The 18,877-nt window shown below is 38.0% G+C and overlaps 1 protein-coding gene across 7 annotated transcripts in view; it reads right to left on the reverse strand.

Moving 5' to 3' along the window:
• Window positions 1-18,877, reverse strand: part of LOC123769888 (probable E3 ubiquitin-protein ligase HERC1) — an 87,721-nt gene that overhangs the window by 31,999 nt on the left and 36,845 nt on the right. For all 7 annotated transcript variants that reach the window (XM_069301150.1, XM_069301149.1, XM_069301152.1 and 4 more), the window contains exons 30-46: window positions 18,614-18,752; window positions 18,002-18,167; window positions 16,482-16,610; window positions 15,363-15,573; window positions 14,215-14,437; window positions 11,650-13,510; window positions 11,116-11,268; window positions 10,428-10,597; window positions 9,471-9,609; window positions 8,672-8,812; window positions 7,730-7,851; window positions 6,800-6,947; window positions 6,116-6,494; window positions 5,440-5,603; window positions 2,686-2,800; window positions 1,738-1,976; window positions 528-672 (exon numbers count right to left, since the gene is read on the reverse strand). In XM_069301150.1, the coding sequence (XP_069157251.1) occupies window positions 528-672; window positions 1,738-1,976; window positions 2,686-2,800; window positions 5,440-5,603; window positions 6,116-6,494; window positions 6,800-6,947; window positions 7,730-7,851; window positions 8,672-8,812; window positions 9,471-9,609; window positions 10,428-10,597; window positions 11,116-11,268; window positions 11,650-13,510; window positions 14,215-14,437; window positions 15,363-15,573; window positions 16,482-16,610; window positions 18,002-18,167; window positions 18,614-18,752 (4,644 nt within the window). The remainder of the gene's footprint in view (window positions 1-527; window positions 673-1,737; window positions 1,977-2,685; window positions 2,801-5,439; window positions 5,604-6,115; window positions 6,495-6,799; window positions 6,948-7,729; window positions 7,852-8,671; window positions 8,813-9,470; window positions 9,610-10,427; window positions 10,598-11,115; window positions 11,269-11,649; window positions 13,511-14,214; window positions 14,438-15,362; window positions 15,574-16,481; window positions 16,611-18,001; window positions 18,168-18,613; window positions 18,753-18,877) is intronic.

Below are 18,877 nucleotides of genomic sequence, written 5' to 3' on the forward strand. Positions count from 1 at the left end.
CTATGCTCTGAGTACTCCCAAGCACACGTCTGCATGGGGGCAATGCGTGAAAGCTCCAACTTGGCTTCAGTTGAACCCTCATGACTCCTAGAAGGGAAGGGAACTGTCAGGAGAAAGTGCCAAGGCATTATGATTATATAGCACTTAGAAGGGGTCAGGATAAGGATTTGGGATGGGACGGGGGAAAGGAATGGTGCCCATCCACTTGGACAGTCGGGGATGTAACGCTGACCTGCATGAAGCAAGACCATTGCTCTACCACTGGGCCCAAGTGGTTGGCAAAGCAAGAATCCTAGAGGATTCGGATGAATCCCAGGTTGTACTGCTTTTACCCCTGTCGTGGTGTAATGGTCTAAGGCATGTGCTTGGGAGTACCCACAGCCTCCTCTTCATGGCTTCTACTGATTTTCTCTTTGATACATCACGTTTAAGATATTTCTTTGTGCATTAATGTGATTACTAAGGTGTTAACTACCACTACATTAATGTGATTACTTTGAGGTAATATGAAGTAATAAATTACTAACCAATTAGCGTGCCACAGACACCAGACATCCATGGCCTGGCACAACCTGGGTGAGCCACACGCATGTGTTGACGCAGGTTAGTTGTCGGGTGGTGGCACACCTCGCACACACTCGACGGTCTCTCCACATCATTATTTGTGGCCGCCTGTAGAAAAGTACATAAACTACCCTTTAAATGATTAAATATCAATTTGAATTTACGTATAACTTGTCATAATATTCTTAATGCCTAAAGAACAAGTATTGAAGATTTCAAGAATAATTCTTCCAAATCATATTCCATATGATTTTAAGACTCTGAGCATTTAAGATGCTCTATATACAGCACCACATTAACCAAGTATGATCAACTTCAGCAGCCATCTGGAGCAGCATCCTACTTCTCTATAAGACCAGATGCACAGTGCTCATCATGACCCAACCTGTCCTATCACTCGTCACATTTTTAATGGATTCAATCAATTATCTGTTAAAAATGTGACACATTGGCAAAATGCAAGGCATCATAACATCGACGCTTTCTGTGCAAAGGCCTTGATTGGTTTGATGGGTTACTCGTGTTGGTACATTTGTAGTTAGGCAAACACAGTTGCACTATTAATGGAGTGTCAAATACAAAAAATGGGCTGTGTGACTGTCTCCTTTGGTTCCTTTTCCTACTGATGTTGGGTTCAGTTTCCATAGCTTTAACATCATACTCAGTTCTCTTATTTCTAAAATAAATTTTAAGGTAAATCTGAGTTTATTAATTTGATTAACCTCGATTTGCAGGTAGGGGTTCCATGTCCACTCTGTATTAACAATTATCAAAAGAACGCACCAAGCCTGAAAGACTACGGTACTTAGCATTGTTTGTGGCACAGAACAGTAAGCGTGTCCTAGATATCATGCAAGATGGCACCCATTCTGTATAGGGTATTCCAGTACTGGCCTCCTGCCCTCTCCCAAGTCTTTCACCTTGTCACACATTACTATTATTGTTCCCATACCCTACCATTTGTCAAGATTATTTGGCAGCGAGTCTGTCTTTACTGTTTACATTGACTTACACTTTCCTTCAAAATTGGCATACATGATTAATAGTATTATAAACAATATACATCCCATCAAAGTGGATATTGATTCTCAGATCCACCTCAAGGTAACATGCATTTTTGTATAATTAAAATATTATTATAACATAATCAATCTTTGTCCAGTTAAAACTCGCCTCAATCACACTCCTCCAATCTTGGTCTCGTGAGGCATTGAACGCAGTCCGGTGTATCACATCTAGTCCCAGGGAACTACACAGCCAATGTTCTAAATCACTCGGCAAGGTTCCTATGGAGTCATCAGAGCCCCGATGATGATCTTCAAAAACTGCGCGACTGTATCTGAAACGGCTATCACTTCGTGTGTGTTGGTACTGCCTGGAGCTCTCCGTATCTCGACTATCCAGTCCTCTTCCTAAGGATGTGACAAAATAAAACCATTATTAGAAATTCAGAGAGTAAGCCACAATAACATGGCTGAAAATTTATACTTAATCCACACATGTGAATAGAAGCAAAGTGATGACTTGATAAGGGTCCACAACATTTCAAAACGTCATCACTTTCCTTCTTTTGTAATATATAATCTAATTACTTTCCTTCTTTACTAATCATAAGAAATTAATTGTGACAGCACTATTGCTTTACTTTTACTGTATATAAAAAATTAACCTGTCAGTAAGAGATTATATTGTCTCTTGGAGAAGACATCTTGAAGGTACTTGAAGACTGCCGACTCCTTACCTTGAGCTGCAAAACATTGTTTCATAAGTTGGCAGCCTTCAAGTGCCTTCAAGACATCTTCCCTAAGCTGTCTGAGGCAACAGTCAAAGCAAAGTTTGAGGGGAATAATAGCCATTTTCAATACTTTTTAAACTATACTTTAGAAGTATAATGAATGAATTAAAGTATAAACAAGAACTTCAGTGTGTCTAGTTCTTTATTTAGTTCATTCTGGGAGTTTCCTTGTCTTGAGGGAGGGGCTTTGGTATACTGTAATTAAAAACTAGTAGATAGGAAAATTGGAAGAAACAAAAATAGATAAAACATAATTTGATGACACACTACTGAGAAATTTAATAATTTTTATGCAGCATTTGGTATAGACCTTGAATAAACATTACCTGAAGGTCGTGTGGGTACCATGAAAGATCGAATGTCAACATAACCCCCTCTGCGAAGCATTCCTGTATTGGTCCGCCTTCCACTTAGATCTTGAATATCAGTTCGATCTATCAACTGGAAGGTAAAACATGAATTAAAAGTAGTTCAAGAAATGCTACAAAAATGTATCTACTGTATAGACATAAATAATGATTAGAATCATTTTTCTTATCTTTTATGATGCAAAATTACTAATACAGTAATTAAATTGTCTTAATACAGTTTTATTTATTATTGATAATCTCAATTGTATTGTTAAATGTAGCTGTGTTCCAAGAAACACTGCATGCCTGAAACACACTGCTTAACACTTTCGCGCTCTCCGCGAAGGTCAGGGAAACAACCGTAAGTGCTCACGGCGTTTTGCCGCGTAAGCGTAAAAACAAAAATGTGTATACTCTTTTTACTCTCATGACCTTAGTTCTCGAGCTACGTATTTCATTTTGGTACCAACGTGTTCGCAATAAAATTCTAAGTAAAAAAAGTCACGAAACATATAGGGATACCAGCACCAAATAAATAACTACGAAGATGACTCGCCGTGAGCGCCCAACAGCAACAAAATGTTTTTACTCTTGGGATTGTTATCACCTCCACACTTGTCCTACAGCGTTAATTTTGGTATCAATGGACTCGCAATGAAATTCCCAACACGGTGATATGAATATAAGCGTAGAATAATGATTGCGGACCGCCCGCAAGAGTGTGGGAAGTGGTGAAATTGTTACCCGGTGTCGGTGACAGGACGACGCACGGTGCTTTGAAAGTTTATACTTATTTCATTCTCATGACATTATTATTCTATGTACGTCATTCATTTTTGTGTCAATGTGTTCGCAATAGAATGTTCTATGAGCCCGTAGGTAAAAAAGATCAACAAAGCGTAAGATAGAATAGCGCCAAATAAAACAACGCTGGAAGATATCAGTGAGAATCAAACACACACGAAATGTTTTTACTTTTGTTATGTTTGTGAACCTTTCATGAACTTATTGTACCATGCAGCCTATTGGTGAGAAAGAGAGCCTCATGGCGCGCAGTTTGAAACAAACCCAAAGTAAATCGGATAAAAATTGAATTTTATACAAATATTTTAAAAGAGGACATAAGTTTATGTCCACTATGCGGGAGTGGGTAGGCGAAACAGGACTCCGGGGCGAGTCCTCATCCCGCGAAAGTGTTAATTGGAGATTTTACATAACATACAATTCCTGGCCCTACTAATTAACTACTATAACTTGTTTCTATGTATATTTTATAAAAATTATTATTATCACTTAAGAACTGAGAATCTGAGAATGAGAAACTGAGATTCTTTGAGAATCTTATGGAAAAAAAACAGGATACATTTCAACTCTTTTTTTATTTTTTTTTATAATAAAATTCTTGGAGTGCTACTTCTCCATCTTACAAATTAGCCTTTTATGGAAGACAGTATCAACAACTTGTTGGCAGTCCAGGAAAATGCACTCCACCCAGCTATTTCTTTGTCTAATCTCAGTGACAGTTGCAGAATTCTTAAGTGCTGATCACTGGCATTTTCACTTTTTCCCCGGAGACTCAACATTTCACGCTTTGCTCTCTATCCTTATTTCTATTCCCAGTCACTTGAGATATCACTTTAGCCTGATTATCCTATCTTATAATTGGATTGATTCCACAATTGATTCCTCCTCCTTCATATATTTATTAATCTTAATCTTGACATTTTCCATTACTGTTATATTCATCTGTCATATGACCTATTTCAACCAATCTTGCTTTTTCCTCTCACTTCCCCCTAATTTCAAAGTGATTTTTGATCTCCACCCCTTTGTGTATGTTACCATACATGTGTGTTTAATTTGTTGAACGAGGTCACCCAAGCTCAAGCCCCACACACACACTACAGTATCTCGCTTACCTCGGTCAGCACAGTTCCAAAAGTGCTGGGAGGCTTGTGTGGTCTTTGTTGAAGTGCATCAACAGCTAGGTAGGGACCTTCCCTATATACCCCAGCTACCCTCCTCTCCACATCCAGTGGAATTACACATTATTTCCCAGTTTTATTTACACATTCAAATTGTATAGAAAACCATAAAGCAAATATATGCTCATTCATTTGTGTAAATAAAATCAAAATACAAAAATAATAAATATGAATTATTCAGATATAACATAGAATCCAATGTCAATTGATACAGATATACAGATGTCAATTGTGTGTGTATAAATTAGTCAACCTATCCTCCTGAAATGATAGTATGTATAGTATTTATTAACCATTTGGTTGAACATACAAAAATGAACTATTGCAACCAACAATGTTCACATTTTGCACTACTGTATTTATTTTGTAGAGGCATGGAAAAAAATAAGCCAAACACCAAACTTAAACACTTCTAGGCCTAATATAGCACATATATGTACTATAATAGGCCTAAGATAGTATATATTAGATCTAAGTTTGCTTGGACAGATAAGGCTCTTTCATTACTTTCCCATTTTCTTAGTCTGCCATTTGGGTTAATTCAATATTACAAAATGTGTACTTTCTCGAGTCCAACAGTCCATTGTTGTAATTTGTAAAACATTCATAATTAAATTTATTCTGTACTATTTACATGGATCATGAAATTGCAAGCGCAACCTCGTGAATAAAAAATTTAGTCTTTTACGTATTTAGTTCAATACATTAATATCAATGTACAAACATTCAACGACTTGCATATTACCTGTGCAGCCACTGCAGCTGCTCCTGAAGCAGCAGAAACAGATGACGATGTGTCCTCATGAGAGCGTCTCCTCTCGGTAGTCTCACTGGCATCAATACAAGGGTGCTCTAACATCCACGTTACCAACTGGTTGATCTGTGTTGCCGAGGGTTCACCTTTATGACCTGATAACAAAAATAGGTTTAATAAACTATATAAATGATAATTTGTGACTCCTTTTGCATATAACAAAACTATTAAACAACAGTTTCAACTTCTTTGAATGATCTTAATCAAATAATGCTAGGACAAAAAATATACTGGCAAATCAATTTTAACTCAATATGATAGAGTAGTAAGCCACTATGACTACACAACACCTATATGAGAATATATATGAGAATATATATATATGAGGTATATATATGAGGTATATATATGAGGAATATATGAGGAATATATATGAGGTATATATGAGAATAAGGATCAAAGATATAAAGGCAAGGAGCTGAAATATGTGGACAAGGAGCTGAGATATGTGGACAAGGAGCTGGGATACGAGAACAAGGAGCTGGGATACAAGGATAAGTAGCTGGAATATGAGAACAAGGAGCCAAGATAACAACAAGGAGCCAGGATACGAGGATGGGGTGAAGAAACAGTACCCAACTCATAATATAATCCAGTCAATATTTACCTTGAGCAGAGATTGCCTTCTGGATATGTTTGAGAGTAAATCCCATTTCCAGTAAAGGTGTGGCTATAGGTGGTGGCAGGGGTGGCAGAGGAGTTAGAGGCGGCGATGGTGAATGGCTTCTAGCCATGGGAGGCAAGGGGGCACTCTGTGGGGTTAATGGCCCAACTGAACGCCCTCGAGGTGGATTGTGGTTCGCCCGAGATGACTGAGATGTGTGGGAATAATGGGAAGAATGCATCTCGCTTCCTGGATAAGTAGCAGGAGCACAAGGGACAGTGATAGGAAGGCCAAGAGATGGAATGGGACGCTTCGGGATTCTAACATCTGCAGCAGCAGATGGTAAGTCAGATATGTTTTGCTGTCGATCTGTTGCTTCAATCTGAAAGTCAATAAACATATTTTTTGTTTACTTTTTCGTTCAAAATCCTTTAACAAGAAACTAAAAGCAGGCAGTATACCCTCCTAATAACATTTAATGTAACTACCAATAATAACTGAAAATAACTGAATAATTTTGAGAATATTATTCCAGGAATAACTGAGAAATTTGAGAAGTATAGTTTTGAGAGCATCTCCAGTTAAAAATTCATTCGTACAAAGCCACTAACCCAGTCAGAGATCCTTATCTCCCTGGCATGGAGAGTGCCATGAACTGATAGTGCCTGTCAGCCTGACACGACTAACCTGCTCAGAGATCCTCTCCTCGCTGGCGGTGAGTGCCGAGATTCGAGACTGCGTGTCGGCCACACTCAAGCTATCTTCCGCCCAAGCCCTCATACACATGCTGTGAAGCACCAGGTGTGACCGCTCCACCTCTGCAACGCTCACTTGCCTACAACAAGGTCCAAACATAATTTTTATAATTTAAATAATTTCTTACAAATTAGACACTTTCCATTAGTTGACTATTATACCAGATGAACAAATACCATTTCATTCAGGCTTAAAAGCTATACTCAACAAAATACAAAGCACAAACAAATCTGAATGAAAGACGTTCTGGATAAACTACAGAGTATCCAGTCAAATCTGAAATTCTAAAGCTTTTCTACAAAAGAATGAGTAAGATAATATTTTTATAATCTCATAGTTAAGACCTGCTAATTTAAGAGAAAACTTATTTATAATTGTATGAGTTACTTTTGATCTAATAAAAAAATTAAAATGAGACGAGATGCAGCATTATCCTATAAAGAGTATTGTCCTGAACTATTCAAAATTAAGTATTAAGGAATACTTCAGTTAATCTGTCAAAATGCAAACTGTAAATGGCTTACCTGTAAACTATTCCGTGCTAGATCTAGTCACATGCATTATTTATTTCCCTATTCTGTCTTCCTCCATATGTTTTCTATTTAAATTTGACTTCTTTGCATTCAGTGTTAACTATCATATTTGAAATAACTGTCCATTTCTGCTGAGGAATACAAAAGGAGCTCAATTCAATCAAAGTAAAAATGAAAATAAATTATTCAGCAAATATTTGTCTTCACACATTTTTCTTTACTCCTCACCTCTAAGATCTAATGCCAAGTACAGACCGGGACTATAAACGTAACTTACTTCTTTAATGGCTGGGGTTGGGAACAAGCCAAGACCACTGACATAACTCACCTCTTCAAAGGTTGGGGCTGTGTACAAGCTGAGACCATACACCTAACCAGCACTCTAATAGATGAACGTATCTCATCTTCTTCATGCAGCAGTGACACCGAGCTTCCCTTTTCACCTCCATCCTGTCAACCAATTAACCAATTACATACACACACAAAAAAACTGTAGAAAAGCTACAATAAAAACACTGTGGCCAGTTAAGATATGTATAAAAATGGCCTCCCATCAGCAGGGACAAGAAACCAGTAAGGCCTACTGTATTGTGGTACCCACTAGGCCAATGACTGACCTTTCCTAGGATGCAACTCACAACAGTTGCCTACCACCCAGGTACATATTTACTACTAGGTAAACAGAGGCATAGGTATAAGAAAACATACCCAAACTTCTCATGCTACCTGGGGATCGAACCCAAGACCTTTCAATCGTGAGCAGACTGTTCCGAGACACCATAAATTACAGTGGTAATAATTTTCCCTAGGAAGGTTTTAAGATCAAACTTGAGAACATACATTTAATCCATACTTGGAGAGCTCATGCCTTTTACTTTCTAATTCTAATAAGACAATTTTCCAAATGATGTCAGACAATAAGTTACCTACTTTATCTCAAGTTAATGCCTCCATTGTTGAAAGGAAGCATATTGAGAGATATAATGATTCATCAAATTCCCCCCCCCCTCCCTGTTTTTTTAATGATGTAACCATGGCTCAATATATACATGATTCAGGTCATGAGGGAGGTCAAGGCAAGAAGTGGTGTAATCCTAGTGCATAGACTTGATTAAAGTAATCAAGTCTATGCACTATGCACTATTAAAGTAATCAAGTCTTGACTTCATAAGGTCAAGGACAAAGCAAAGTGGTCACTATTATTTCATCTCATTTATGCAGGTCGTTGGTATTAGTCATGTAATTGTGAGTCTCTGCGCATTATACATACCTTTTCTTGTACTGCCTTGGGCACCAGCAGCATTTCAGCATAACGAGGACAATTCATAATGGCACATATAGCTCGGAGGCTGGCACTCTGCAGGAATGCCAACCGCAATGCCATTCCTTCTTCTTGACTTAATTCTCCAGTCTATAACAAAAGAAATCATTTACATATATAATATATAGATTTAGATGAATACATATGTATAGCCTACTAATTAATTGGTACAATTTTTATACAGTATATAGAATCTTCTGAAATGTATTATGCTCCTATATACTCATTTCTCCTAATAAACTTACAATGTGACAACTATAGCTGTGGTGCCACACAGATCTTTATAAACGCATCCAAAGGTTACCTGATCAATTAGGCTGTGATTTATATGTCAGATTGCAAACAGTGACATTTAGCAGCCTGGTTGACCAGACCACCCATCAGGAGGCCTAGACAGAGACCAGACTACAAGGACATTGATCCCTGGAACCACCTTAAGGTTATCTGAAGACAGATGTTGTACTCTATATGCTCTTCATAAGCTTTCTCCTCTGTAGTGTCTTTTCTTCTAACCTAATCTCTAGCCTTACTTTCCCAATAACCAAATCTCTTAAAACATTCACCTCGAACTGAAAGGAGATCAACATAATTTTCACAATAAGAGCTATTCGAATCTCACTGATGTTGACATAATACAGTACAGGCTTTTGACGGCAATATTCAAGTCAAAATTAATATCCATTCCTTGTGAATCATCAGTAAACACATTTTTATTACAAAATTTCCATAAACACACAAATTAACTTGCCATGGATGAGCCTCGATGAGTCGGTTGTGGTGGCTCGTGGCGATCCGAGACATCAAATGAACGCCCCGTCACCTCATCCATGATATTTGTAACTAACTGGTCAGTAAGTAATTCCATAGTCAGACCATCAGAGCTCACTCTACAGGAAAGTCAAAACTAATTAATACAACATAGTTCATAAATTTTAACAGAATGGCTTACTTTGTTTATAACCAAAATAATAAATGTATTTTTCATGGACTAAGCATAAAATACTTGAGTATACAGTATAAGAATCATTACAAATTAGTTATCCTTAAGTTCAATTCCAAACACATCGAACAGGCTACGTCCATTTACCCTTCATGAACCCAATGACTGTAAAGTACAGTATGAACACACGAATAAAGCAAACTGCAGAAGGCTTACTGGTCTATGTGAGGCAGCTTCTATTTACATCCATCCAAATACATTCGGTTACAGTGTATGTCTAACCTATGCTTGTAATGACCCAGCAATCCTACATTTATTACGTTACTCGCATCTTTCCTGAATCTAAACTTTGAATCTAAACTCAATTTGTATCCATTACTTGGAGTTCCGATTTGTGTGATGTATTTAAAACCATATTTATATCATATAAATTAGTATAAGAAGCTCAGCCAGAAATTTGTGTTCATTTTCTTATCTCTATTCATGCCTTCATTCCCACCCTCATTATTCTGGAATATCACTATAATTTTCCCAGTTCCTTCTTTCATGGAGAGGGGGAGGCATTTGGCTGAAGAAATGAGAGAATAAAAAAGCAAAGTGGTTGGCTAAAAGTGGTTTTAGCAAACTGTTAATATATTAACACAATATTTACCTAACCTTTGAACTAGTTTTATAGTCTCATTTTACTTCCCAACAGGGTATGTGTGTGAGTGTGTGTGTGGGTGGCAATGTCATTAATAAAATAAACTGAAAACATATGACAACCTTGACTCCTTGCGTGGGCTGGATGTATGCGAGGGCCCGTGTGAATTGGCGGCAGTAGTTGGAATGGATTCCTGGCGAGTCTGTGGAACATGAGGAGATACGAGGCTGCCCGAAGATGATGTTTGCAATTCATCAGTCTCATGATTGTAAGTCACTTTGGGAAACTCAATCTGAAAAAATATTTAATATATTATAATAATGGTTAATTATATTATATATAATGAATATACATCTATATATATTATAATATATATACAGTAATAGATATATAATATATATTATACAGTATATTAATTATACAATACTTGCAAAATGTAACACTAGCACCATATGGGATAAAAATATCAACTGTGACTACGTGTACAATGCACTGATTATCTGGCTTATTAATGTCAGAGTGGACAAGTTCTGTCTACATTACCAACCTTATTTCCTAAAGCAAAAGCCTCCACTCTCTCAGAAACTTCTCTATATATTTATAAACAAGTAAAATTTTGGAAAATATATTAATAATGCCTTTCAGCGGTGGTAATATATCATGAAATCACAAAATCACAAGAAGCGTGATGTATCTACCGGGAGTCTGGGGATGCATGTTCAATCCCCTCACACTGCCCAAATATTTTCTCAAAAGTGGTTAATACTCCATTTACAGTGCTATTTGAATAGTAAAATGTTTAATACGTACCTCTTGTGTGAGGCCAGCTAGCCTCATTATCTGCGTAATGACCTGGGCAGTTATTCCCGACATCTTTGACACGTCAAACGGAGGCGGCTCAACGGGCTCTAACAGAGAAACTGGCACATCACTGATGCTTGTATCCCAGTCACACCATTGTACCTGAGTGTATATGCTCAAATATGAAAAGCTCAAAATGAAGTGATACTGTATATTAGAAATTTTGTTTAAATAAATGCTATTTGTTACCGTATTTGAGACTTGACAAAAAAAAATAAAAAATAAATATATAGTATACAGGACAAGGAAATCACAACAATGTGATTAATGTATGAATAAGTATCAAGGCCATATGACAGAATCGCCCCCACGTCCTAGAACTCCTCAAGCACGTGCACTACCAACTGGACCACAATGGGCAAAACAAAATTCAACCAGAAGTACTACAGTACTTAACTTACTTTTGAATTTGGAAACCATAATCCAGCACCACAATCCAAGTTCCATCATATGGCCTCAATATTTGATCAGTATATAGCTTACCTTCACAGCTGGGTGTCCTTGACGTAGAGCCCCTAAGACCATTGCCCTCCTTCCAGTCCCCTTCTGGATACACTGACTTCCTACCCTCAGTCCACTATCAACTCCACCAATCATGGCAAGGGCAGGATAAACCTCCTTGCACAGCTGCTCTAAGTTCATCTCGTAAACTAGATTTTGTTTACCGGATTTTCCTTTTGCAATACCTGTCCTTTCACTCAAGTGATCGTGTTCCATATTTAAATCTGTTCTCTGAGCATTTCTATCATTGTCATCTGAACACAATCCAAATTTCTTCTTTGTTTTTTCTTCCTCATCAAGTCTTTCATCTAGTGTCAAGACATGACCTTCACTGGCATCATATGCAGTGGGTTCATATTCACAAACATGTTCTTCATTTTCAGATTCACTTTTAGAAGCTGTCTCAACACTTTCATGAAGATCCTTTGGCTGTGGTATCAATTCCTTTGTCTGATTAAGGCGCTCAATTATGCAATCATTAACCTGCTGTGTCCAAGCCGAGGCTTCATGTAGCTGCCGCAGAAGGGCAATGTGAGCTTCCGACAAAACGGCAGCCTGAGGGGCACACAGAGGGTCACCTGGATCAAGGTCTCGAGGAGAACCTCTCACTTGCATGTCCACCATCTTTACTTTCTCTCCAGGATTTGTGCTATAAAACATAACACAGGGATAAAGCTCTGGAGCGTCAATATTTTCAAATGCAAGTCGTGGCTCTTCTCCATTCTTGCCAAAACTGAGAGTCCTAGCCTCCATGTCCAGAACCACTGTGATGTAATCTCCTTGAGTAAAACCAGGTAAAGAAATGCTAAGTTCTCCATTGTGGTAAAGATTTCCAGAATATGCTCTATAAAGCCACATGTCTGATGATGTTCTGTGGCTGTAGTCTCGGACAGGATATTTTGAAACGCCAATGCAAGTTCCTTCATTACCACGGTTTTCCTTTACAATTAGAAACTTCCACTGATAACATCCAGAAGTAATTGGAGTAGACCCTAGACCATAGCCTCGTCCTCCTGGTCCATGCACAAGTGTGTGTCCCCCTTCAACTGAACAACACACAGACTTGTCAGGGTCAAAACCCACTTCCTGAACAGGCAAACTGTCATCAGGGGAGTCAGGTCTCGACTGTTCATCCATTAACTCGGGACTTGACAGTCTCACAAGGTGCTTTTGAAGCTCTGTTAATAATTGGCTAGCCTTAAGATGAGCCTGTGCAGAAGGTGTTACCCACATATTAGCAGCCAGCTGCATGAAAAGCTGTCTTACGACCTGTTCCCGAGCCTCTAAATCAAGATCTGAATATGGAAGCGTTGCACCCAGCAGAGTCAATGCTAGAACTCGAGTTCTTACACTAATGACCTGAGGAAGATGAGTTTCAGCCTGCTCACCGGTCACAAGTAGTAATAGTCGCACCCATGGTTGACGACCAACGAGAACTCTCACCCGCTGATTGACACAGAGTCGCCTCACAAACACTAGTAGATTGCCTAATGTCACCTCCAGATGTCGTCGTTTCCTTGCATCAGCAGCGTTATTGTTCTGGCCAGTGTTGAGCCCTGTGAGGCGCAGTTCTAATTTTCTCTGGCCTACCTTTTTTTCTTTTGTATCTGCATCATTTACCTCTGTTCCTTTTCTCTCTGTATCTTTAATTTCAATTTCTGTCAGGTCAGGTTTTGCCGTCTCCACATTCCTTTCATCAGGAACCATGGTTTCATGCTGCATGTAATTTTTCCATGTTACTTCATTAGCTTTAATAATGTGATTGACAAGGTCTTCAACTTGTAGATGCAAAAGATTCATAACCTGAGAAAGAACCGACTTGCTGATGTCTTCCGCATAATATCTGCAAATGAATTTATGTAATTTATTTACACTTTTTACATTATGTAATCACACACTTAAATTTATTTTAATGCAATTTTTTTGTCTAGAGTGTGTTTATGGTTATATTTAAAACATATTCTGCTAAAATAGTTTCCGATTCTGACAAAAAAGAATCTGGAGCCCATATTTCTGTAAGAAGGTTAAGAAGAAACATGAAGTTGTCAAGGAAACTTAATGAATTATCTGGCATTTAAGAGAGACACACTTAGCTTACAAGAATTTTGTGTAGTTTTTGTTTAGCTTGTTTTATCACACATTCATTGAAAGTGATCCTCAATTGGTTTTGCAGGGAAAACATGATTATGTGCATGTAAATACAACATATATTGGGTTGGTGGTGGATCAAAACCATGCATCCTACCCACCAGGAAATACAGTAATATTCAGGACATTGTACCATGACAAGTTTAACTGAAAGTAAGAGTACAGCAAGATCTGTCTACTTCACAAGTCAAAGATACAGGTATAGCCAATTCTCAGGATGACCGGACATCATCATCTCACGGCCAATTTGTGATTTTGCCAGCAATGGATGTATGATTTAACATAAGGGGTTTATCTTTCTAGACATTAGCTAAATGTGTTCCTGCTGCTAGTTATCCACGAACAAGTATTAGTAATACAACTAATTTGGCATATATAAATGTTGTATAGAGTATTTACCCTGTCAAGATGGTAAGTATTTGGAAGAGTGTGTGCGCTGCGTGAGGTAAAAGATCCGATGGAGATGGATGAGGAGTGTGACGCAGAGTCGGAGGATCATAGGGGCAGCACATGCGCACTAAGGCATCAAGAAGACCACTCGACACGGCTAAGCTCAGATCAGGTGCTTCATAGCGGACACTGAGAGCAAATATGGTCAGCAGGCACAAACGTTCCCGGAGTCCTACAGAAAAAGTGTCATATCTTTATTATTATTATTGCAATTACTAATAAAGTGATTACTACTATGATGCTCTATGATTGTATCTAGTGTCAGTAATACTTCCCTATTATAGAGCATTATAACAACTTTAAATTATATAGTATACTGTATTATTATTATTATTATTAATATTATTATTATTAAAATTATTATTATTGAGAAAATTAAGTATTCTTAAATTCATTGAAAAGTATATGTTTAATTACACAACACTCATTAAAACCCATAACAAAATGGAAGCAATTCTTAAAAGGAAGATTCTGAGATGACAAAGAGATGGTGAAAACACTGTCAATCACTGTAGTTATAAAGAACATAAAATGTTAATAGAATAGAGGCAATGATGCTGAAAATTAACATAAAATATGATGTACAGGTACTGTAGTCCCATGTCATACACATTACAAATATTAATTCAGCATCATTACCTGTCGTTTCTAAAAATTGAATTTAAAGACTCGCCCCATTCTGAGCATCATCAGTAGATCTGACCAGACCACACACTAGAAGGTGAAGGGACGACGTCGTCCCTTCACCTTCTAGTGTGTGGTCTGGTCAAATTACTTTAGCCACGCTATTGTGACTCATCGCCTGCATCATCAGTAGATCCCTGGTGCATTGGCTCTGGCACCACACAGGCCTACGAACACCAGAACCAGACTCTGGCATGCTCGTAGACCCGAGAGAAGCATTGGGATCTGGGAGCACCCTCATAACCAAGTCAAACCACCCACAAAGTACATGTGAAAGAAAACCAACTCCATATTTTCTGGTGTACAAGTCTTTGCCTAATTTACAAGAATATTTTATGGAAAAAAAATTGTGCCCAACCCAACTGCCACCCGCAAGAAGCACATTCCCACGGAAAAAGAAGGCTAAAAATCACCTTTATCTGGTTGTTCATGTTGAAGTAAAGATGACACTAAGTGATGATAGATGATGTGAACAGTTGTGGCAATCTGCTGTTGGGTGGGTTGGCTTGCTGCTCTGATGCCATCCAGGTAGTGTGTCGCTTCCAGCGACCTCACCAACGAGTAACTACTGCTGCTCCAGAGGCTTTCCAGTCCAAAACAACCAGTCATGACTTCATGATACACCTGAGGAAATTTTTGTTACATTTAAAGTTACAAACTGTAAATTACCTGGTATTTTTTTATTCTAGAATAAAAATGGCATTTCAAAGTGTATCCAAGGTAAAGAAATGAACTAATAAACACTAGCCTATACAGTATTTCAACATGATCAAAACAATTATCCAAAATTATATTTTATAACTATATATATATTTATTTATTTATTTATTTCAACTATTTGTCAGCCATAACGTGCCTTCTAGACACATAACTGAAGCTATTAACTACTATTAACTACTCATCACCCAGCCAATTACTGATATCCTACCATCAATATCTTTGAAAAACTTTTACAGAATGAAGAAAGCACCTATAAGATGATAGAAAAGTAAGAAAGTATCAAAAGAAAGTACTAAAACAGTATAGCTATAAAAAAAAGTGGAAAAGTAATACAGAACCAAAGCTATTATGGCGCTTCACCAACACCTGTCCATCCACACTTCTCTTACACACCTGTTCATTCAAGCTAATTTAAGTCAACAAAACCTGTAATTAGTTTTGTTTTTGTATGAGTTTTTATCAATATAGGTCATCTAACAGTCTACAAATGTTTATTTCAGACATAAATACTTCTTTTATTTACAAAGTGAAGTACAGCTGCAGAGTATTCGTATGAGGTACACTATTAAATAAAATGTTAATATTTCCTTGTTAATATTATGTCTGCTTCTGTGTAACATGGACACCTCATTTTACATGTCAACTGTATTTATTTAACTTTTCCATACATGCTAATCATAGATCCCCTTGTACTATACATCCACATTTGTCTACAGTATTTAACTGTCAAGTTCCACCTGTTTAACAACAGGGCATTTCATGGCATTGACCTCTTAGTGTTTAGTGAGCAGGCAGAAAAGGTGGTTACTCACAGAAGGTAGAAGAGACCCACATGCTTTCTCAAGAGCAAAATGTTGTTGAGTGTCGTCGTCGTCCTCACACTTTTCTCCTTGTGCAGGAGTTAATAGTGTTAGCATTAGCTCCAGCGCATCCAGTCGAGACTGAAAAAAGAAACATTCAATGTACTTGGCACACAATACAATTTGCCCAACAAATTTTACTGCATGGGCATATTTTTTTCGAACAGGCTATTCCTGCATGTGCTCTAAACCTCACAATATAATAGGTTATCTTGAGGTTATCTTGAGATGATTTCGGGGCTTTAGTGTCCCCGCGGCCAGGTCCTCGACCAGGCCTCCACCCCCAGGAAGCAGCCCGTGACTGCTGACTAACTCCCAGGTACCTATTTACTGCTAGGTAACAGGGGCATTCAGGGTGAAAGAAACTTTGCCCATTTATTTCTGCCTCGTGCGGGAATCGAACCCGCGCCACAGAATTACGAGTCCTGCGTGTTATCCACCAGGCTATGAGGCCCCCCAGGTTACTGTAAGGCCCCACAAGGTTACGAGGTTACTGTAATATTTAAGATATATCGAAATAGAGAAGAAAAATTATACCGTTTTTATACTGTTTATACAAACATGATTATTATATATATATATTATATAATATGCGAACAAGCCTGAATGGTCCCCAGGCATATATGCAACTGAAAACTCACACCCCAGAAGTGACTGGGGTCAAAGAGTTCTTAGTGATCTATGGCAGGAAGAATTGAAACAGGAATTTCCTTAAGTACCTTCGTATTTAATAATACATCTTCAGAAGGGTGATTTATTTAAATAATACAATTTAATATAATTTTAATTGTCAAGGACAGGAAGCCTGTACTAAGCAATGTGGAAGTACCCCTTGGCCAATTATTGACCTTTCTCAGGATGCAATCCACAACAGTTGTCTAATTCCCAGGTACCTACCTACTTCTAGGTGAGCAGAGGCATCAGATGAAAGGAAACATGCCCAACCATTTTCATGATGCCCGGGGATTGAACCCAGGTCCTGTGATTGTGAACCAACTACACAGACCACTGTGCAACAAGACTTCAATCCTGTTATTAATCATTAATCTATATTTCTGCAGCACACCTGGCAGATATTCTTGGCACTGTGGTTGGGAACACTGGATTGATTTTAGAGATTTTTTCATCACAGTTAGCATTTGACCAATGGCTTTACTCTACCATCCACATTAAAAATAAATGGACAATGCCACACTCTCCACATCTGCCAGCTGTCCATAAGTTGAAGGTAGATATATGGTAGATAAAATGCAATCCACAATTATGTGCTAATAACACTTCAATCACTTGGATCATCAGATACTCAAACTCAGGCCTCAACAGTACGAGACCATTCATTCTCTCATACGGTCTCGTAGTACAGTATTGAGGCCCGAGTTCAAATCCTTGATTGTCCAAATGAACGAAAAAGATAGATAAGCAAAATGTATACACAAATTTATTACATCAATAGAAAGAGCACAAAACCTCACCTCGGCTCGAGTTTGTTGCGTTGCCATCGAGGGAAGGAGAATGTCGGGTCCTGGTGGCAGATTGGCTGTAGTTTTGAGCGACGTCAACTGGTGATCCTCTGCTCCGGCAAACCCCAGCACTTCTATACACCGGCTCATGACCATGCTTAACACTTCTTGACTAGATCTAATGATATTACAGAATTGTAAACTATTCATCTGCTTATGTGTATAAATCAAAGCTTCCTTAATCTACTCAACATTTCTTGATTAGATCTGATGGTATTATAAAACTGTAAACAATATCTATGTTAAGTAATCATAGCTTCCTTAAATCAAGCTTCAAAATTCCAAGGTTCTTCTATGCATTATTAACAGCACTTCTGACTTAAATAAGATCTTATGCTCTTGGATAAAATAATACAAATTTGGGCATGTCAACATACTAGCATCAGGGGTCAAGGAATTTCTCAAGTGATCCCTGCAGGTCTCATTTTAGATGGGCAAGGGGTTCACTACAACCCACAGCATGGGAATGGGGGTGAAATAATAAATTAACTAAAGTAAACAACATGGCAGAGCTAAGTAATCAACTAGTGTAAAAGGTTGAAGATGACTAAGAGGAACACTTACAGCTGAACGCAGGATTTTGGTAATAAAGGTGCAGGTTTGATAGCCATCAGGAGTACCAGGCACTGTGTTATAATGTGAAGATTAGCAGCCTCGTAACTTATGTCTTCCTCTACAGGTTCCTGCCCACTCTCATCTGGTTCTACAAAGAATTAAGGAAAGACATGGCTGAAGTATACCAGTGGATGAAGGGGCATAACAAGGGGGATATTAACAAGGTACATATTTCTCAGAAAAAATTATGATGTTTATAACTTTTAATATTTA

This window comes from Procambarus clarkii, chromosome 45 (assembly GCF_040958095.1).
Source record: "Procambarus clarkii isolate CNS0578487 chromosome 45, FALCON_Pclarkii_2.0, whole genome shotgun sequence".
Taxonomy (NCBI): domain Eukaryota; kingdom Metazoa; phylum Arthropoda; class Malacostraca; order Decapoda; family Cambaridae; genus Procambarus; species Procambarus clarkii.